The sequence below is a fragment of the Myodes glareolus genome, chromosome 15 (assembly GCF_982192425.1).
Source record: "Myodes glareolus chromosome 15, mMyoGla1.1, whole genome shotgun sequence".
Taxonomy (NCBI): domain Eukaryota; kingdom Metazoa; phylum Chordata; class Mammalia; order Rodentia; family Cricetidae; genus Myodes; species Myodes glareolus.
Window position 1 is genome coordinate 77,821,923 of NC_142040.1, and position 22,287 is coordinate 77,844,209.

The following is a 22,287-nucleotide window of genomic DNA, read 5'->3' on the forward strand; positions in this document are numbered from 1 at the left end:
AAATAATCATTCAGAGGCCCAACATTAATCACAATTGCTTGGCCGATGGCCCAGGCTTATTACTGGCTATCTCCTACATTTAAATTAACCCATTTCCCCTTTCTTTCTTTCTTCCTTCCTTTCTTTCTTTCTTTCTCTCTTTCTTTTTGGTTTTTTTTTTAAAGACAGGGTTTCTCTGTGGCTTTGGAGCCTGTCCTAGAACTAGCTCTTGTAGACCAGGCTGGCCTCGAACTCACAGAGGTCTGCCTGCTTCTGCCTCCCGAGTGCTGGGATTAAAGGCGTGCGGCACCACTGCCCGGCCAATTAACCCATTTCTATTAGATCATGTTTTACCATGAGGCTCGTGGCTTGTTACCTCACATCTTGCTTTTCTGGTGGCAGCAGGCATCTCTCTGACCCCACCTTCTTTATCTCTATATCTCTGCTTGGATTTCCCGCCTAACTATATTCTGCCCTGCCCTAGGCGAAACCACCTTTACTCATCAACCAATAAAAGCAACTCGTATTCACAGCATACAGAAGGAAATCCCATATCACCATCCTCTGAGACCAATTTCTGTTTGTTTTTCATTGCTCTGGGAAAAAAAAAAAACCCACCATAACAAAAATCAACTTGAGAAGGAAAGGCTTATTTGACTTACACATGCTGATTGTAATCAATCATGAAGTTAAGTCAGAGCAAGAACTCAGTGTGGAAACCTGGGGTCTGGAGCTGAAGCAGAAGACATGAAGGAATGCTACTTACTGGCTCCTCCAATAGCAATCATTAATCAAGAAAATGCCTCCAAGTCTTGCCCATAGGCCAACCTGATGGACGCATTTCCTCAATTAAGATTCCCTCTTACCAAGTGAACCAAGCCTATGTCAAACTGGCAAACAACTAACCAGTATATCAACCAAAAGCCTTCCAAACTCCAGCCTCACGCTTCTTCCCTTCGAAGTAGTCCTTCTTTGGTATCCTGCTAGATATTATCCCAAAGCTAGGCTAGCCAACATAGACCCTCATAGACAGGGTGGCTATGGGCAGGAGAAGAGAGTGTCTGCCCCCTCCTTCTCTGGTCTGCTACAGACTCTCTGCCCGGCCTGTCTCAAGGTGTATTTACACAGACCGAGAAAAGAGTGGCTAGCGAGGGTTCAGGTGCTATAGGAATTCCTACTGCCAGTGGTCTTTAAGTTACCTGCTCACTCAGGCATGGCGCTTTATACTATATATGCCGATGTAAAGCGCACATCCCACCTTTTTTCTGGCTGAGGGATTCAGTTGTTGTTCCCTTTCCAGCAGAAGATTGTGATCTGTGAGTCTACCCCTAAATACCCTCTATTATTCTCAATTCTGAGCTAGTGTGGGATTTTTTTTTAAGCATCCTTCTTCAGTCAGTAGATATTCAGTTGGCAGCTTGGGCAGAGTCAATGACTGGGTCCTATGATTTTTCCTAAGGACATCACTAGTACTACAATACACTTTATTGACAGAGGTTTCTGTCCTGCCTGATCCCACAGCTAGTTAGTCCCAAATAAACACACAGAGGTCTACATTAATTATAAACTGATTGGCCTATAGCTCAGGTTTCTTATTAACTCTTATAACTTATATTAGCCCATAATTCTTGTCAATGTTAGCCACATGGCTTAGTACCTTTTTCAGCAAGGCAGTCACATCTTGTTTGCTCTGTGTCTGGGTGACAACTGCAGACTGAATCTTTCCTCTTCCCAGAATTTTTGTCACCCCCGCCTCTACTTTCTGCTGGTTACTGTCCAATCAGCGTTTATTTGAAATACAAGTGACAGGGTACAGACATTGTCCCATAGCAACACTTGACTCTGAGTCCTCCAACTCCTGACAATATTACAAAACCACTGACAACAGGTGAGTGGTGACCACATCACACTGCAGCAGGGCCTGAGTAGATGCTTTGTCTTTTCCATAGGGAGACTGGTAGGTCTTGCCAAAAAGACACAGAACATGTTGGGGAAACTTTGAAGTGCCTGGCCGGAAGGACAGGAAACAGCCAGGGAAATGTGGGTGTATGTTGGCAGCTAGAGTCACAAAGGACACCTGTTGTCTTTCCAAATCAAGTGTGTCACCTAAAGGGATGGGACCCTGTCAAGACTACCAGGAAGGAAAAGATTCCCTGCAGCCATGTATGAGTCCCACACACAGCAATATGCTCATGCCCAGGGTATTTGGCTCACAACACATGGCACAGCCTGTACCTTGGGAGTCTGAGGAAAAATGCAGACTGAGAAAAATGAGTGCCCAGCATAATCAAAGGGAGACCAGTCCCTCCAAGCCAGGAATAGCAACAACTTTACACTGCCTTGACCCAGTGGATCTACCTCTAGTGCCTTCAGGTGTGGCCTGTTCAAGGCAAGTATACCAGGGCCCCGAGGAGCACGGCAGGCATTGCTGTCCTTTACTACATCCAGGCTGGGCCAGCCTCACTGTGCAGAACTTAGTTTCTAGCAAGAGATAATCCCTCATGCATGCTGCTCTGGCTGGGTCTACACTGGGCAAGGCCAGTCCTTCCCAGAGAGGACACAGGTAGTAGGTGTGGCAGGGGCTGGTGTGGTACGTACCTCTGTATGCTGCGAATATGCGTTGCTTTTATAGGTTGATGAATAAAACTGTTTCAGCCAATGACCAGGAAAAATAGAGGTAGGTGGGAAATCCAAACAAAGATGAGGAGAGGAGGAAGGTGGAGTCTGGGAGACGCCATGTAGCTGCGGGAGAAACATGCTGGAGCATCACCAGGAAGCCACAGCCTCATGGCAATATATAGATTAATAGAAATGGGTTATTGTGAGAGCTAGTCAGTAATATGCCATTGGTCAAACAATTGTAATTGATATGAAGCCTCAGAGCGTTATTTCATAGTGACTGCGAGAACCCATGAACGGGAAAGAAACTGGTCCAAAGGAACCAGCAAGACAGAAAAAAAAAATTCAACTCTAAGGGGCCTTGAGTCGTGATTTAGAGGACCACGTTTGTGACCCATGGCAGGCCTGGTGATTGAGCCTTCTCTGTGAAGGGCCAAGATGTATGTCTGGCTGCATCCTCTCCTCAGTCACAGCCATGCATCTCCTGATAGCCAAGCATCCGATAGAACCAGGATACTAGCTGACGCCTTCCAGTGTCTCCAGAATTAATGAGTTCCATTGGTCTGACTCTATAATTTTAGACCTCATTTTTAAGAACAGTTTAGAGTTACAGAGTTTAGGGGACACAGCAGCGCAAGTCCCACACATCTGTCTCTCCTGTTTCCCCTATTGCTCCTGTAAACTCAAGTTCACAGAAAAGAGCCACACCTTCGACAAATATTCGCAAAGCTGAATGACTGACTAAAATGTCTGTGATTTTAGAGGTTTGGAACGTTGTAGGTCTGGAGTCAAATTATTCTGGGCTATCTTTAATCCCCTTAATAATTAGGTACTCATTGACCACCTCCGTGTCGGACATAAATCCCTTATGACTATTAGATACATTCTTGCAATGTGTTAATTTATCAGCCCACTGGCTTTCACCAACCCCAAAGCTAAGAACTCATCGGATAGCAGCTGGGACTTCCGGTGGAGATTTTTACACTTCGCTATCAGCAGGTATCTGATGTTCCTGTGAATGTATTTGGAAAATGCCTTGATTTGTGACCCCTTTTTGTAACCAAAAACCAAAAACAAAACAAAACAAAAACCTTCATAAAATCATTTCCTCTTTGGTGTGTGGTGTTTTGGGACAATCTGGATCTGTGTTCTGGAGCCATGGTCCCTTATATTTGGCTCAAGTATAAACTCTGCTTCCCTTTGAGACAAGAGTTGTGTTTTACACGCTACTGTCTTGCAGTGCTGAGCCACGTGGACATACCAGTATCAGCCCAGCCACCTGGCTTTTAGTTGCCCTGTAATCTCTCCCATACACACGGAGCAGGGGGCAGTGACAGTGAGCTGAACAGGGAGGGGCTACTCCGTCTTTAGCACTCCCAGGGTCTGACAAAGCACCCCCAACACTGCCACCAGCACAGATGTTGGTGTTGGAACAAGGAAAAGCAGTCCAAGACTTCAGGAGGAGTGTCTCAGTGTAGGCACCTTCCACAAGCTTTGGGGGCCGCTGTTCTCAGAAAGACAATGCTGTCTCCAGAATAGGAGGCCACAATAAAAGGAAACCCCTTTGCAGCACATGCAAGAGTGAATGGTGCCATTTTTAGTGGAATTTCCCTTTCTGCCCCGAAAGCTTCAGGCTGGTCCACAACAGATCTCTCTTTCCTTTCTCCTCTGCTCAGGAAGGAACGCTTGTTTTTCTGGGAATTCAGGGTTGGCAGCAGGGTGTCCTCCTAAAACCCTTAACTGGCTGGATCTAGTTACTGTGGGAACAGAGCCTTGGGGAAAGGCTGACCTCCTGCTGGGTGAGAACATCCAGGAATTGTTATAATGGGTGGCAGGTTCCAAAACTGAAAAGGATCTGTGAATATTTACACACAAATCCTCCCTGGCTGGGACGTGGTGGTCCACCTTAATACCTAGGGTGCAGGTGGGGGTGGGGATGATGAACAAGAGAGTTGGCAGGACCTTACTGTCTGAAGCCCTAGAATGAGGAACCCAGAAGCAACAGCTCCTGCCCTCACCATCCCTCAAAGGCAAGAGCTTCAGCTAACCAGGCAGGCTCCTCGGGGACCCTGGTTCACACCAGACCTGCTGTCTCTGGCTCACAGCTCCTGACTGATTATGCCCTGTGTTGAAGGGCAGGCTACTGCGTCCATACCTGGCTCCAGGCCCTGGTATGGGGTAGACTAGTTTATGGCATCCTTCTGTCTGCTTCTGCCTGGATGGGAATGGACCCCTCCCTTGGTTAATCCTGGGGTCCTGGATTGAAAGATATGTTGCAGGACCCGGGGACAGTTGACAGCCTCTCCCAGGCTGCTCCCTGGTCAAAGGGATGGTTATGAGGCTCCCTGACCAGGCATGGCCCTTCCTTTCCGTCCTGGGATGACCTGGGCAGGCTTCACACCACCTGTGACAGGCATCCAGGCTCTTCTTGTTCAGAGTCTGGCTTCTTCAGCAGCACTTGCTGTGTGCAGACATGAACAAATCCCCATTCAGGGCAGTGAATGGTGGGCTGAAGATAGAAAGGGACCATTTAAACTTTCAGACTCCACTGTCTTTATCTGAACAGAGCTCCTAACCTTTGCCACCCACTGGAGTCGCTGCCAAACACACAGACCCCTCCCAAATGGGCACCGATGAAACCGACTTCCAAGAACAACATGGGGTCTGGGGGAACTAGCATTTCAACCCGCAGACCACACCTATGACCTATGTATGTAGTGGCATCTGCTTTCACTGTCTCCCCATTCTACTCTGGAAAGCCCATCCCATGAAGTCTCAAAGCGACCTGTCCTGTGTGATCCAGCTGAGAGGTGGCAGGTTACAGCCCTGTCCTCCTACCCACACCTCTCTGTCTCTATATCTTTGTTTCTTTGGCATCTCTCTGTGGCTTTCTTTCCCTGCCTCTCTTTGTCTGGCCCTCCTGCCCTCTGCTCACTCAGGCTTCCCTGGAAATGCACCCTGGGTCACTCCCCACCTCCAGGGATCAGACTAGATGTGCTGTCTGAGTGAGGTCAGAGGAGCCTGGTTCTGATTCTGGTGATCTTAGGGGTAGCTTCCCAGGCCAGGGCTGGAGCCCTGCTCTGCCAAGGTCTCTCAGACACGGGTGTTGAAATAAGTTTATTCTGTAGTTGCTCATCTTGGACGGTGTCTGGAAGAGCCTAGTTCAAGATTCTTCATGACTTTCTCCTAAATGAGGACTTGTGGGCCTCTCCTCCCTTTGGGTACTATCCCTCTTCCCCCCACTGCCACCAAGAGTCCCAGCTTCTCTCATGGACCCAGAGAACCCTGAGGCCTTTTTATTGTCAGTGGGGTTTCTGTCCTGCCCAGTTCCCACAATTGCTAAGTCCCAAAGAAATCACACAGAGGTCTACATTAGTTATAACTGATTGGCTTAGTAGCTCAGTTACTTCTTATTAACTCTTACAACTTATAATTAGCCCATTATTCTTGTCTTTGTCAGCTATGTGGCTTGGTACCTTATTCAGCAAGGCAGTCACATCTTGCTTCTTCTGTGGCTGGGTCACGACTGCAGACTAGGACTTCCTTCTTCCCAGAATTTTCCTGTTCTCATTGACCCGCCTCTACTTCCTGTCTAGTTGTCTTGCCTATACTTCCTGCCTGGCTACTGGCCAATCAGTGTTTATATAAAATATAATTGACAGAATACAGACCATTGCCCCCCACCACCTTTTCAAAGTGACTAGGCTCTGATTAGATATGCCTTAGTGTCCCTCCTGGAGGCCTTGGTCCAGGCCTCAGTGGTGGTATGGCTAGGGCCACTAGGTTGCACGTTCTAGGCGATCCTTAGGACATGTGACAGGCTGGGTTTCCATGGCGAGGGCTGGTGGCTGATTGGGGGATGGGGCAGTCTCCTGCCTGTGCTGTCTCATGACAGATATGTTCCAACTGGGCTACTCACTTTCATCTGAGTCACTGTTGTGACCTCTGCTTACTGTGCCTGTCATGGTGACATTCAAGGTCCACCCTAGGACCCATGTATTGGTACCTCTAGTTTAGAGAGCCCTTGAGGGTCCCAACCTGAATAAAGGGGTACTGTCCCATGGCCAGGGAAATGTCTTCCAGATCAAGACTCAAAATGCTCTGCGCAGTAGGAGGAGCAGAAAAGACAAATACTTGGGACAGAGTGGGTGTGAAGGCACTTGGAAAGCACGGGGTCACGGGTATGACCTACGAGACTCCGAGAAAAGTATGGCACTTGCAGGGTTAAGTCAGACCTCAAGTAGCAGTCAAAAACTTGCAGAGGCTATAAATAGTTTGCTAGCCATCAAGATTGGGATTACAATTATAGACCAGAAGCGTGTGGCCCTGAGGCCATGTCTGTGTTGGGAGGACACTGTGTTATCAATGTTTCCTTTATTTACTGAGACAGAGCAGAGACAGCTTAGTAAGAGCTGGATGTGGTGGTACACGCTTGTCCTTCCAGTACCTGAGGCCTGCCAAGGGTCCAAGACTGTCCTGAACTATAAATTGCATTATAGACCAACCTGGGCTATAGCATGAGTTCACACTTACAAATCAGATGAGAAAAGGGAACACGCCAAAAAAGCAATAACTATAGAAGTCCACTGATGAGTCAGAGAAGAAGCTGAAGAAGCTCTCCTGTGTCCTCAGCACTCACGGCTCCTTCCTGGGCCCTGCCTCCCATGTGACAGTGTCCCCATCCTATGTCCTGCTGTCTGAGCTTCTTCCTCATTGTCACCTGGCTTTTCCAGATTTCATCCTCACCCCATTTATTGCTCAAAATTGGGGTCTTCTGTAAAGCAAGCTCCATTTCCCTGTTTGTCATTGTAAAAAGTCGCTAGACTTTCGGTGGTTTTTCTCTTGTGCACCCAGCAGTGAGCAGGATCAACAGTGCTTCCCGTGGGTCAGTCCTGTCTTGCCCCAGCCTAGATGAATTAAAGGCTCACAGAAGCGTTTCCAGTACCCTGGACTCTGGCCGCAGGACCCTCCCCATGGGAAACCCCTTAGCCCTGGTTGTGAACAGTGCGGCTAGCATTTCTGGGTGGCTACAGAGCCTTGCAGATTGCGGGGACACTTGCAAGCAAAGGTCTAAGGTGAATAGAAGCTGTGACCAGAAATGATAGGTCCGGGTATTTTTCAGATTTAAAGGTAAGAGTGTCAGCTCTTTGAAGGGCTTCAAGTTCTCACCCTCCTGGGCTCCAAAGGAGAAGAGGACCACCCCCTTCTCCACCATGCCCGTCAAGGGCCTTCTCTGAGCCAGAAGGGTGTGTCTAGGGCTCAAGTCACCCCCACCTGGCCAGTGCCTGTCTTGGGCATATCACAGCGTAAGTTTCACCTGTAAGTGCACAATAAAGAAACTCCATGAGCCATGATGTTGAGGGTTGCCCTGGAATTTCTTTAAAAATTCAAAATAAAAGCAAAGGGATAAAACGAAAATAATAGAGGTTTAAAAGAGGTGGTAGGAGAAAGTTATCATTATCCATGACCTAAAAAAAAAAAATCCTTGCAAAATGCCATGACTGAAGTAGAAAAGCATTTGAATAAAACAATTTAGAATTACATGAAGTGGCAGGTTACAGAAGAAATACACAAAGCTCCAGTGTTCTCTTTCAGTTTTCCCTTTCATCAGAGCTGCAATTCCTTATAATAGCAACACAGATATGATTACGTTTGACGGAAAACCCAGGACCTGGGTGAGAGGTTTGGCAATGTAAAGACATCTGGTTTCAGCAAGTTTATAAAGGCATTTCAGCATAAATGGATCTGGATTTCCAATCACCATGGACACATTCCTCTGGGTGTGTCTGTCAAGGTGTTTACAGAGACGTTTAACTGCAGAAGGAAGAATCTACTTTTTATTTTGTTTTGAGACAGGATCTCACTGTGAGTCCTTGGTTGGCTGGCCTTGAAATCCACCTGCCTGGGTTTCACAAATGTTGGGATTAAAAGCATATGCCACTACACCTGGTAACAAGATTCATCTTGAATATGGGTGGCACCACCATCCTACGGGCTGAGCTTCCTCACATCCATAAAATAGTGGATGCCAGCCAAGCACCAGCATTGATTTCTCTGGAGTGCTCAACATGACCAGTGGCCTCATGCTCCCATGAACACGGCTTCCCCACCACAATGGTCCGTGTCCCTCTTAAACTTTGGTGACCAAAATAAGCCTTTCCTCAAGTGTTTTGTCAGACATTAAGCAAAGCAAAGTTACTAATACAGGGACACTTAAAATGTGACCCAGAAGTTCATCTTGGGAGAAAGGGCCAATAATGGCCTTAGAAATAATGAAAAAGATTGCTTGGAGGAGAGGCAAGACTCCACGGAGAGCCTGCTCCTGCAGAGACAGGATCCTGAGATACAGGAGAGGCAAGACTCCACGGAGAGCCTCCTACTGCAGGGACAGTATCCTGAGATACAGGAGAAGCAAAACTCCACGGAGAGCTTCCTCCTCAGGGACAGGATTCTGAGATACAGGTGTGAGAAATCCCACCCTGGCTACCCTCTCCCTGTCAGGCCAACAGAAGTGGGCAGTGAACTGACTTCCTAAGAAAGAGGCCCAAGTCTTCAAAAGAGAGCTATGTCTTCTTGCTGAGCTGGATACACCCTGAACAGGCTTCACACATAGCTAGTGGTACTATACACAGCATCTAGGCTGTACTACAGGCAGGGGCAGCTAAGTGCTCTTCTGCCGTCAGCCTCTCCTCTGCAGAGGGACAGATGTGATAGCTTAGCTGAGAGCAGCCACGGTGGGACACGAGGACTGTAAGGACAGAAGCCCTGTTCCCTTGAATTTCTTTCCTTCATTCTTTGCCACTTACGCAGATTTTGCTCTCTCTACTCTGATCTGCAAGACGCACATTTTTCAGAGAGATAGGGGTTTCAGAGCCTGATATCGGGTGGTATTAATAAATTCTCGAGTGAATATGAAAACCATGTTTGCAAAATTATAGCAAACTATAATTTTGCTTCTGTTATGAATCATAATGTAAATAATTTTGGAAATAGAGGTTTGTCGGATTTTCGAGACCCATGGGCTGAGAACCACTACTCTAGGCCCAGTAGCCAGCAAGGTTGCCATGTACCCCTACTCCTAGAATCCCTTACTCTGGCCCTCAGAGATCGTTTGTCAGATATTTCTGCTCCCTGCCCCTCCTAAGCCCTGAATGAGCTGTGCTTGGCTTGAGCAACTGTCCATTTCATGGCCTGCCCCATTCTAGCCTGGCCCTGGGCTAGATCCCACTGACCTGGTAGGTTGTTGGTAGTCAGGGATGGGGGTGGGTGGTTTGGGGCTGTGGGGTAGGAGTTTTCTAGTCACTTAGCACAATCCTGAAGCAACACTGAAGTGATCTGTCTGGAAAACGGATTCTGTCTCTTGGTGACCTGTAAGATTTGTACTGCTATCATCAGGCAGGCCATCAAATGCCCTTCCCAGGCCAAATTCCCAACACCTTTCTGCCCAAGCATCACCTATCTAGGTCCCGGATAGGTCCCGATTCTCCTCTGACTCAGCCCTCACCCACGTACCACTCTACTGCCCTTCCTCATTCTTACTCTTTGCTCTTCTCATCTTCTGTGTCCGGCCCTCTCCCTACCCAATCCAACTTTCTTACCCCTCCATGACCACCCCAGCCATCTTTTACCCCCTCCCAGACCCACTCCTATCCAGCCAGCCTGCCCTGACTTCGCCCGTCCCGCCCCTCCCCGCCCCTGCCTCGGCTCCCTCCTGCCCCGCCCCCACCTCGTGCCCCGCCCCTGCCCCGCCCCGCTCCCCGAGACCCACGGTCAGCACCGGCAGGCTTCGCATCCAGCAGTCCTCGCGGCGCCCAGCGTTCCGACGCCAACATGTCCCAGCGCTTCGTGGTGACCCCAGCACAGAGCGGGATGGGAGACGCGGGACCCAGGACAGAGGGCGGCAGCGGCCTGCCTCTGTGCTTGGATCCCGACCCCGACCCTGACCCCGACCCAGATCCCAATCAGGTGGCCGCGCTGAAAACACAAGAAGTGGATGCACTGCCCATTCTGCGCTACTGCCGCGAGCCCAGCCGCTATGGTAAGTGCAGCTAAACCTTCCTCCTAGGGGGCCACTGCGGTGCCTGCTGCCCAGGTGTCAGGAGGTGGCCGTTGCCTGCTGGCTGAGGAATGGTTGCAGGTCACACCAAGTGTTACAGCGCCGGCTCTGGAATCCGCTGGTGTCCTTTGTCCCAGAGTTTAGTCCTGCTAATCCCTGGCCCTGCCTGATGGCCTGTGAACCTTGTCGGTAGTAACATTCTGCAGAGTGGTTCTAAGGGTCAGTGGGATATTGGTAGTTAGTAAAGGACGGCTTCTGGGGCCGCCTTTTGATCACTAACTCTAGACACCCCCTCCTCCCCATATATATATTAGTACCTCCGAGAAAAAGAGCTCTCTCCTCTGTCCTGGTGAGGGATTCGAAGGTGCAGGAGAGACAGAGGCAGCCAACCTTTGGTGAGAGCCGATTTTAACTTCGCTGCTGTGGAAACCCCCTTGGCTAGCTGACTGGTGACCTCTGCCTGCATCTAAGAATCCTGGAACCGTGCAATCTATTGCTGGCCACACATCTGCTAAGCCACGTTTTCTGAGGCACACGAGACAGAAGCAGGCGCTCACAGTGCCCTCTCCAGATTGTTCTAGAGCCCGACTTTGGGTCAGGGAGTGAAGATGAAACCAGGTCTGGTGCCTGGGTTGGTCTTTGCCCCGCCCACCTGGCAGTTAGTTGGCACTTGCCAGGCAATCACTGAGAGACCTTTGCCTTCTGAATACCAGTCTGCCTTCCTTGGTAGTGTCTCCAAAACTGGATTGCTACAGGTCTTAACAACCTGTCCAGTACTCAAATGTCCTGCCCCAGTCAGCTCGGGAGGCACCATCAGAGGTACCCGTGACAGGTGTGTTCATGTTGCACACATGCAGTCTTTTAGAGATTTGTGGGAGGCTATGCTGTGACACTGTGACTTAGAACTTAGAACGGTCACTTTTCTGGTGAGTTAACTTTTGTAACAAAATCTGAGCAATTGCTTCCCCGTGTGAACTTGGGCATTGCATAGCTGTGGTATGTGTACGTGCACATGCATGCATGTGCGTGTGCGTGTGCGTGCATGTGTGTGTGTGTGTGTGTGTGTGTACATATGGGTACACGTGCACGCTACAGATACCTGTTCCCTAGATTGGGCATGCTGAGCTGTGTCTTCATCTGTCTCTGTTCTGAGCTCTAGGTCAGGATTTGTCTCGTGCTTTAGTGGGCAGGGTTGCCAGGATGCTTGTCCCACTGGGTAGTGGTTGGTTGACTCCCCTTAATCTTAATATGGCAGCAAGTTTGCAGTGGCTATCTGCCTATTTGCCAAGGGACACATTTCTTTTGGGTTTCTTTGTGGGACCCAAGAAGCGATCTGGTGATCTGTTGGGTCACCAAATACAGTGGCAGAGCAATTATGGTGTCTGCAGGACCTGTTTATAGGGAGCCTGCTTGACCACGAGGGCTAGTCAGGGGTGTGTGGGTGGGAGAAAGCAGGACAGCACCAGCTACTGGTGCCTCTTGAGATGCTGAGGCAAGGATCCCCACTGTTCTCTTGCAAAGTATCCCCCACCTTTTAAGCAGAGAATCTGCTGATGGATGGTAAAGGACAGGGGTCTATGCCTGCCCTTGACCTGGACTTTCTGGCTCCCCCATGGTCTCAAGTAATTCAGGTCTCCAGGACTTAGTCTCACTTCTTGGGTAAGAAACTAATACCCAGGAATATTGAATACCTACAATACCTTGAGCCAAGAGCATGAGTCAGGCCAACACAGTAGTGTCTTCTGTCCCTTGCCCTCAAAGTCCTTCATGCTGGACTCTAAACCTCATCGGAGACCCTTGGAGACAGGACGCTAGGGAACAGGTGGGGGTCGAGACTTCTCTATGCTCTCCTCCCTCATTTCAGGATGTTGAAGTAACGTAGAGAAAGAGCATGACCCGAAGTCCTTGATGTAGCAGGTGAGGTAGGATTAGGTGGAGCCCACCAGGAGACCTCCCAGCCCTGAAATCCCCACCCTCCTCTCCTCTCTTGTAGATGGGGTCTTTGACTTCAGTCTTGAAGGCCCTGAGGGTCAGACATCCAGGGGTCAGACCCCACTGGTGGCTGGAGGGAGGGCTGGGCTAGTCCCTGTCACCCCCATGTGGGTTCTAGGGATTTGGATCTCAGTGCTGTACTGGGACCCCAACTGTGCAGTCACCTGTCTGGCTAACTGAATCTGTCCATGGAGAGCTGGCTCCAATTGTGTGGGGATTTCATGTGGCAGTTCCAGACAACGGTCACTCCAGTGCTTTCGTGTCGTGCTTCTGCGTGGGAACAGAAGACCTATTATTTGGTGTTTCATTAACACAGAGTAAACTGAGTTTGAAAACAAACAAAGATTTTATTGGTCCAACTTGGGCACAGTGCCAGGAGCCAAGCCCTGGGTGGGGTGTTGTCCTGAGTCAACCTTTGGTTACAGATGTGTGGCAAGTACTGAGAATGAACTTTCTAGATCCCCAGAGACGTCAGGTCTCCTGACTTGCAGCCTCCTTCAGGACCCCACAGCTTTCTGCTTTCCATATTCACCATGATACGTGGATGTTGGCCCAGTTGAGCCTTTGACCAGCACCCTTCATATGAGTATTTTGGTCTTATCTCCTTGGGTGTGGTGTGTCTAAGAGTAGATAGCACATGGTCTCCCTTTGCTGTGTGACGGGATGTGAGTGTGATGTTGTATCTCTTATCTGCAGAGCCTGCAAAGTCTATCTCCCATAAGACAAGTCTCAATACCGAGCCTTCGAACTGTTTCCTATTTGCTTTGATGAAGATGGTACCCATAGACGGGCATAAGTTAGTCTGTTGTTTGGTAGGTGTGACCGCCTACTCCATGGTTGTTACTGCATCTTTTGTGAGCACAGGACCAGAGGAAGGGTACATGGGCCAATGGGAAATCACTCTGCACATAAGGTCCCATGGCAAGGGCCCAGAGAGAGGTCTGGTTGAGAATCCTCATGGCAATGACTTGGTGGAATAGTCCCAGGGTGTTCTCAGAACCATTTACTAATATAAGATGGACAGCCACCCAGAGTGCCCCAAAGGCAGAAGGGACAAGGAAAGGAGAAGGTCTCCAGATGGCAAGATGAGCTATAAGCACAGGGCTTCCCAAGGAGGGCTCCTGGGAGGTCACAATAGCCTAGAAGGTCATACGTGGCCTGGAATACTCTCTGTCCTCCTTTTTTCCCCTGCCCTGCCTGGATTTTGAGCTGCAGACTCCTGTGGTTTCACCGTGTCCAGGACAAAGACCAGTGTTGAGTCCCTTGATTGGAGGTTGGCATCATGCTTCCCGTCACTGTTATGGCTGGTAGGATCACGTGTCTGCCAAATTTCGATAATTATACGTCAAGGGGTGGTGGTATAGGAGTTGGCCACAGAGATCTAGTGAAGCTACCTGCAGCTATGCCTGCCCCTTGAAGGCTCAGATCCAAGAGAGCTTCCCACTTTCCATGACAATGGCCTCTCCAATGAGGTGCCCAGGGAGTCCAGGCTGAAGGATCCTGATGTGTACATATATTTACATATGTGTGGTGTGAGTCTATGAGTCCCTGAGTGTCTCCTTGTTCCCTGCAGTATCTCCACGCTGTGTATCTTTGTGCTGATTTTGGGTCTCTCTGTATCTCCATGTTATCTGTGTATGAGTCTCATGGTGTCCTATGGTGTATACATCTACATGTTGATTCTGTCAGTGTGCCTGTCTCTGTATTACCTGTGTGTTTCCATGTTGTCTCTGTGCAGTCTGCATGTGTTTTTGTGTGTGTCTCTGTGTCGTCTGTGTGTATGTCTCGAGGTACATCATTGCTGTCTTGTCTCTGTGCTGTCTCTTTGTTGTTTTCAGTGTCTCGATGTGAGTTGATGTTGCCGTGGTATGCCTGTCTCCATGTTACCTGTGTGTTCTCGTGTCTCTGTGTTCACCACACGTGTCTCTGTGGACTCAGCTCTGCGGTTTGTTGCTTAGCATATTTTCTGTGGCCTCTGAGGCAGTTTCTATGAGAACACTTCTGAGTTAGGCATGCACAAAGGAGGGCCAGCTCCATGCTGTTTTCACACACTGGGCAATGTCTCTCACTGCAGTCCTAGGTTCTGCTTGGGAAAATTGTATCCCAAGCCGTACCTGGATTTCCCAGAACAGAAATACTGTTAGGCTGCCTCTCCTCGGGCTGCTGAGGCTGGAGAGCTGATCCCGGGTGATGGCCAGACTCTGGTGCCTGAAAACCTGCTGCCCGCTGGGCAGACTGTTTGCTTTTTGCTTAAATATTTCATAGGGTGTGGCCCTCCTGGTAATCGGTAAGATGCCGCTAGCTCTCGGTGAGCCGTGCCAGCTCAGGTTCTGTCACTTCGCTGTGAAAGAGGTCTTGCTTTGGTGATGGTTAACTTGGCTTAGCAAGAAAACGCTCCATGTACGTCCTGTTCTCTTCTTTGCTACATAATATTTAACTTGGCTTCTTTTTTCCCACTGGAGTAGGCTAGGGTTTGAGACACCACATCTCTCTATGGGAAGAAATTTTCTTTAAATAAAGCAACAACATCCAAAAGATAATCAGAACTAGGTCAGGAAGAGCCCGAGTTGGAGGCCTCAGGCTGGGGTCAGTCCTGGGACTGGGTTTCTTGATACTAGTACAAACCCCGCAGCAAAGCAGGGGACTTTAACCCCAGGGCATTCAAGAAGACAACAGCTCTGGTGTCTCCTGCTCCCGTGGGAGAAACAAACATGTGAAAACATGCATGTCTGGGTGACACCCACCCTCTCCAACCTAGTAAAGACGCAAACTCACAGGAGCATTTGTGTTTAAGAGGACATAAGGCCTTCCCCAACCTGTCGGAGAAATAAACACATGAGTGTATCTGTGTCTAAGGTAACCCAGCCTGAGTCAAAGCAGCCCTGGTTGCAGAGGAAGCCACTGGGTGAAATTGATGCTGTTCACATGCAGATATAGACCTGCAGGGATGCAGGGGTGTGTGTGTGTGTGTGTGTGTGTGTGTGTGTGTGTGTGTGTGTGTGTGTGAGAGAGAGAGAGAGAGAGAGAGAGAGAGAGAGAGAGAGAGAGAGAGATTTTCCACTTACTGGAATCTGTTAAATGTGAATGGCTGGAACACTGGGAAACCATCTACCTGGTAATGGGTTAATACCCAGAATAGAAAGAAGGTCCTTCTGTAACTCTGTGGCAACTAAAACACTCAAATAAACCAATTTTAACAATAATGGATGAAAAGGCTGGGGATGTAGCTCAGAGACAAGGCACTTGCCTCAAAAACAGCCTAGGTTCTATCCTTAGCACTTCGAGATGGACAAAAGAACTTGACAGATAGAAAACAGGCTCATGAAAAGATGTCCAGCTGACTGATTAGCAGAGAAATGCAGGTTGGAACCATAGCTAAGGCTGAGGATGTAGCTCAGGATTAGAACACCTGCCCTCTGGTTTCTATCCCAATACCAAACTACAGCTCCAAACCAAAATAACATAAAATAAAAGAGTCCAACCCACAATGAAAAATCACTTTACACTCCTGATGGCTATTTTTAAAAAGTTAAAAATATCAAATAATTTCAAGGATGTGGAGAAATCAGAACCCTGTGCTTTGCTGACAGAAATGTCAATTTTCAGATACAGGCCCTGGAGAAGACAGCATAGAGTTTCTTAAGGGTTTAGATTTGGAGCTTATCAAGGTGACTTAGAGGGAAAGGTGCCTGCCACCAGACACCACAGCAGGAGTTCAATTCCTGGGACCCATATGGCCACAAGAGGGAACTGACTCCCATCCATCCATTGTCTTCTGATCATACAAGTGTCAAGGCACATGCTCCCCCACGCTTTCACACACAACCTATACCATAAATAAATGTAATAAAAGTTTTAATCCAGTTACATAACAACCAAACAACAGTTGTGTTTCTGCATGTGCTGGGGTGCAATCAGACAGACAGATCTTTGCATACCCACATCCGGAGTGGTTTTGTTCTTAGCTGTAAAGGTGGAGCAGCCCAGTGCCTGTCAGAGGTACTAGTGGTGTGCCGTGAGGTCATGGGAGATGTTGTCTGGGTAGAGCCTCTGCTCTAGGCCAACACAGAACCACTCATGCCAAATACCACATCATCAGATGGACTCTTACAGGAAGTAGCAGGTCCCAGATCACTAGTGTGACACTGGGGCTGACAGAGAAGTCTCTGCCGCTGTAACCCTTTAAAAAGAAGTAACCTGGGCTAACCAATCGGGTGTTTCCTGTGGGTCTGTGTCCTGTTCCCACTTATAAAACTCACCAGCCAGTGCTGGTGGTTCTAAATAAAAGGCAATTAGACCCCTGGGTGAGTGCGTTAGAATCTTGCCTGTTGACAACGGAATGTCACCCAGCCTTTAGGAAAGGACACAGGGGGACTGGAAGGCAGTGTGCCCAGTGATAGAGAGGATAAGTCTGTGTAGTTCTGCTAATACAGAGCTGCTGGATTGTCACGTTAACAGAGACAGAAGGTGGTCCAGAGGTGGCGGGGCTGTTATTTATGGGGATGGAGTTTCCACTCTGTAAGATGAGATCTGGATTTTACCAGGTAAGGCTATATATACACAGGGTGTACAACAGGAACAATCTGCCTGATGCTGCTGAAGTTCACTTAGAATGTTGGAAATGGTAAAGTTTATTATATATATACATATATATATACACACACATATGTATATGTATAAATATAAATTTTATCCAATTTTATTTAGAGGTGTGTGTGTGTGTGTGCCACATATAGATGCTTTTGGAAGCCAGAAGAGAATTCAGAGCCCCTGGAACTTGTGAACAGACACTTGTGAACTGTCTGATGTAGGTACTGGGAATTAAACTCAGGTCCTTTGGAAAAACTGTAAGTGCTCTTAACCACTGAGCCATCTTTCCAGCCTAAAAATGTATAGTTTATCCACACACACACACACACACACACACACACACACACACACACACACCAGGAAAGAAGATGCAAACAGGAAATCGAGGCCTGAGAAAACCACATCCTCCCTGTTCTCCCTTCCTGGAGGTGAGAGCACTCTCCGGGAGATTGGAGGGGTATCAGTCTGATTAAACTAATTTACACCAAGGCAGTTGTTCTCAGAGGAGTCCTTTATCATCTAAATTACTCACAGCAAGACATTCTTTGAACAGTTATTTTTGTCAAGGGATCTTCCTGTTGCAAATTACATTCTATTACCTGTCGCTGTGGTCCATGTACACACACACACACACATGCACGCACACTCCTGTGTGTACAGGTAGGCAAACTATCTTTGCTACAGTGGAAGCCGTACATGGTGCATCGGAAGTTATTTTCAGCTCAGAAATCCTTTTATTTGTTTTGCGCTTTCCTCCTAATTTTAAAGGCAAATCATTAAACCATCCCATGCCTGTAGTCTCAGCACTCAGGTGGTGAGACAGAGGGATTTTCCAGACTTTGAAGTCAGAATGGCCTAGGCCATAGATATAAACAATAGAGACAAAACAAAACAACAACAAAAACTAATTATAAACCCAACCAAACAGAATTTAAGAAAGCAAGTAGCTGGGCATAGTGGTACATGCCTCTAATCTCATTACCAAGGAGTAGAGACAGGATAGTAAGGTCCAGTCTGGCTTAGAGTGAAACCACAACAAAAGACGAAAGAAGGAAAACAAAGCAGCTGATACTGGTGGTGTGTCCACTCTTCCTCATGACTTCCAGTGAGGCTGAGCCTCAGTTTCTCGCATCCCTCTTAACTGCCATGACCCAGAGTTCTCTGCACAGAAGTCTCTGGTACAGGTAAAACCAGCAGCTTTCCAAAGTGAAGGGGCAAACTCCACGTCCCCAGCAGACTGTCAGATGGCCTGTGGACCCTGTGGCCAGCACTAAGGCCACAGCGTGGACCGCCTGGGGTGGGACCTGCTGCTATAAAGTGGTGGGCCTTCAGCTTTGGGCTCCAGCTTCCTCCTGGTTGAGATGAAGCTCGTCTCTGCAGGTATTCCTAATCAGTCACACCTCTGCACGCTCTATTACGTCATCATTGGTGCTAAGTGATTGAACAAGTTGGTCTGCCTCTGTGGTGTGGTGAAATTAGCAAAAGGGAGTGTGAACAGGACATCTGGGTGCTGACTGTTTTCCCCTCGATTGCTCTGCATACATGGCTGTCTCCTCTGTGATTCTTGGGAGCTCCACCTGGAGGCCTGTGAATCTGCAAGGACCAGATGATACATGTGCATTCGGTACACTATACAGCGTTGCTGTGTTTCCCCATCTGACAGACAGACCCCTTGCAAAGCTAGTGCCCGGCATGTCGTCTCCAGCGCTGTGAGGACGGAGGGACCTCTCTTGCCACTCAGAGCTTGTGCTGATTAAGAGCGATGGGTGAGGAAGGGTTGGCTACTCAGAATTTTGTCTATGGGATGTCAATACTTCTGTGTGTCAGGGCCCCAGTGGTGGGCTGAGGTAGACTCAGGCACTCTCCACTGCTAGTGGATGCTGGGTCTTTCTAGATGCCTTCTAGAAATTCTTCATTTGAATTCTTTCCTGGCTCTGTGCTTCAATTTGAGAACGTGTGAAATGAGCCTGCACAAGCCAGTGTATAGATCCTCCTTGCCTGGGGGAGAAGTGGGGTGGGTGCAGCTAAGGAAGATCTACAGACTGTGTACAGGCCAGGAACTGGGCATAGGCCCCCTTGGGTCATTCTGAACTAGGATTTTTCTAGTGCTAAGGCCCTACTATAGTGCTGGGTTTGCTGAGGAAAGTCTATATCACACATCAAAAGGTGTGTGCAGAGGTGTCTGGGGCTACCGCACCACCTGGAACTCAGGAGCCAAGAAACAACCCTGGGTGGGGGAACCTCAGAAAAATGATGTAAGTCCTTAAGTGACACATCCTGCCGTGGTTAAAGCCTTTGCTTCCAAGCAAATGCCCAAAACAGATGCTTTAAGGAGGCAATCAGAGCTAAAGGAAGTTGTAAGGAGGCCCTGGTCTGATAGAACTGTGACCTTATGGGAAGAGAGATCCCAGGGGCTCCCAGAGGGAATAGTGAGGATATAGAGTTTTAGGGTCCTCAGCAAACCAAAGAGATAGGCCTCAGGTACACCAGCCCTTCTCGGCCTCTCGGGGAAATGCCCTGCTCTTGTACCTTGTGTCCCCCATTTAGCTCCTTATCTCTCTTCCCACTGTGGTCCACTAGGAGATCACGGTAGGCCTACTTGATCGTAACAGTCTCTCCCAGACAAGGTGTTTGTCATTGCTTACCAGGGAGTCCCCTGAAGCCACCTCTGTCAGGCTCTGCTGCAACCCCTCTGCTGGCCACCTGCGCCCTCCCTGGGGCCCTATGCTCCTCTGATGCCTCCATCTTGTTGCTTGGCAACTACAGCTTTCTTGTCCCTCCGGACTAGATAGCCCAGGGCTGGGACAGCCTGTGTTCCTGGGCAAACCAATGCCCCTGGTACTGCTGGGCCTTCGTCTCCCTGTTTACAGAACGATGATCCCTAAGGGGACTCAGAAGAAAGCAGGGTAAAGGGCACAGCAAGGACCAGCAGCTTGAGGTTAAAACAGTGTCCATCACCTCTTCCTGTTCACCTGTGTCCATGAGGCCTTGGGGTTAGTGGGGATCAGGATTCAGGCGCTCCTGGTGTGCAGACAGACACAACCAGCCTTGAGTTCCTGATGTTCAGACAGTCACAACTAACCTGGAACCTTGGAGACTTGATGTCCTCCTTTACCTGGCATAAGCTAGCTAAAGGTTGCACCTACACTGGTGTGGGCAGGAATTACAGGTCCTGTGGGCTTGGATCTCTTCCAGCTTTGGGCACAAGAGAGACCTATGTCTTCCCAGGAACAATCCTCTACCACGCTGGCTTATACGCAGGCGTGCCCAGGACATGTTCTTTGTACCCATCCAGCCCAGCACACCTCTGCCGCTCCCATTCCTTGTCAATGTAGCCTGGACTGTGAGATGCTGATCCCCAGCCAGCTGCCACTAAACATAGCTTTTCACAAGGGGCTCCTGAGGATAGGATGGATCCTGTGGGAAACCCTTAACAGAGGCAGAGATAATGTGGATGCCTGGTCAACATGTGCTGGAGTGTTCTGGGCATGAGCAGAGCTCAAAGGGTATAGTCTCAGTTGCACGCCTCCCATGTGCTGTGTGGTTTGAGGGTGCTCTAGATGCAGGGATGCAGGCAGGACACACGCGGACATACACTGAACACTGGCATATTCTAGTATCTGTGATCACAGTGGTCTTCCTGGACAAGTAGGCTCCCCAACAGGGGTAACTTACAATGACAATGTATCCTGGACAAGTAGGCTCCCCAACAGGGGTAACTTATAATGACAATGTATCTATCCGTGGAAGGTTACAGGGTGGGGGTGTTGAAGTGGAGGATAGCCACCCAGTGGGTCAAGCAAGACTCATGTGGCCACTTACAGGAAATACAACTGAGTGGATTTCTGAACTAAGTTCACTCTGATCCTTTCCTTAGGTACGCTTGTTCCTGGGGACCATTGGTCAGCCAGTTGAGGGGACTTGCATGGCACTGTTACTGCAGTGTGGTTCCATTCTCAGAGGAAATGATTCTTACTACACTTCCCAAGGTACAGGTGGTAAAGGCTGTTTCTTCCTGGTCCTGGTCTCTGTCAGCTATGCCTTTTGAGGACATACTGAGCCACACAGCATTGACTGAGAGTGTTCCGTGCCGCTTGGGAACTGCCTTTCCATTCAGGCATGGTGTGGCCACTGCATCACAGGCTAGCATCTCTCCTAGGGAAGCCCTGCCAGGCAAAGGCCAAGGGATGCAATCCCCAGAGGTGGGGGTAGCCTGGGGTATAGGACCACAGTGGCTCCCACAGGGGATCTGCTGCAGCTCAAGTTCTCCTCATGCTTGATGAGCCCCCGAGCCAGCCTGCATCTCTAGTGGTCAGAGCTAAGAGAGGGTCACTTGTATATGAAGCCATCCAGGTGTGCTCATTAGAAGATCTGGTGTTATCAGGGCAAAGTTCCAGGCTGCCAGCTGCTCAAATGCCAAGTCCCAGGGATGCTGAACATTTTTAAGGAAGGACAGCAGACCTGAGAAGGCAGTGGCTTCCGCAGGGCTCAGTCTTGGGCAACTCAGAGCCACAAAGGGCTTTTGCAGGGAGGGAAGAGTTCCAGGGAGACAGCGGGTGGGGAGACTACTGCTTCTGGACAGTTGTTAAGGTGTGTCTAATTCTTCTGCTCAGGAATGGACGCTGGACTTGGACCTCATGGGGACAGGTCTGCCTCTGTCTTTTTAGACTGAGCCTTTCAAGAACTGATTACTGAATGGGAGGGGGCCTACTGAGGTCATTAGAGGTCCTGGGATCTGAATCTAAAGAAAGTCAGTGTGCTGCAAAGGATTGGGGATAGAAAAGGATAAGGGAGGCATGGCCGCCATGTAGATAGTTGCCAGGGACGACTACCCAGAGAGCTGCCTGTCCTGCAGCATGGTGCCCGTGTGGAGGAGAGGTACCTGTCTGAGATATGTTTCTAGTGTGCTCCCGCTGTGCATACCTGCTGTGCTTGTCTCGTAGGGCCACCATGACACCCCATCAGTGTTTCTGTCACTGTAGCATCTGTGTTATCCCATTGTATGACTGCTGTGCATGCCTAGCTCAGACCAGAAAGTGCATCTTGTCTCC

At 49.0% G+C, this 22,287-nt stretch overlaps 1 protein-coding gene across 2 annotated transcripts in view; it reads left to right on the forward strand.

The window, feature by feature from the left end:
* The first annotated feature begins 10,374 nt into the window (after positions 1 to 10,374).
* Slc12a7 (solute carrier family 12 member 7) overlaps positions 10,375 to 22,287 on the forward strand; it is an 82,875-nt gene continuing 70,962 nt past the window's right edge. Inside the window, exon 1 of one of the 2 annotated variants that reach the window (XM_048458957.3) lies at positions 10,375 to 10,636. In XM_048458957.3, coding sequence (XP_048314914.3) covers positions 10,429 to 10,636 — 208 coding nt within the window. In that variant the 5' untranslated portion in view covers positions 10,375 to 10,428. The remainder of the gene's footprint in view (positions 10,637 to 22,287) is intronic. The other variant, XM_085676566.2, reaches the window with a different exon arrangement.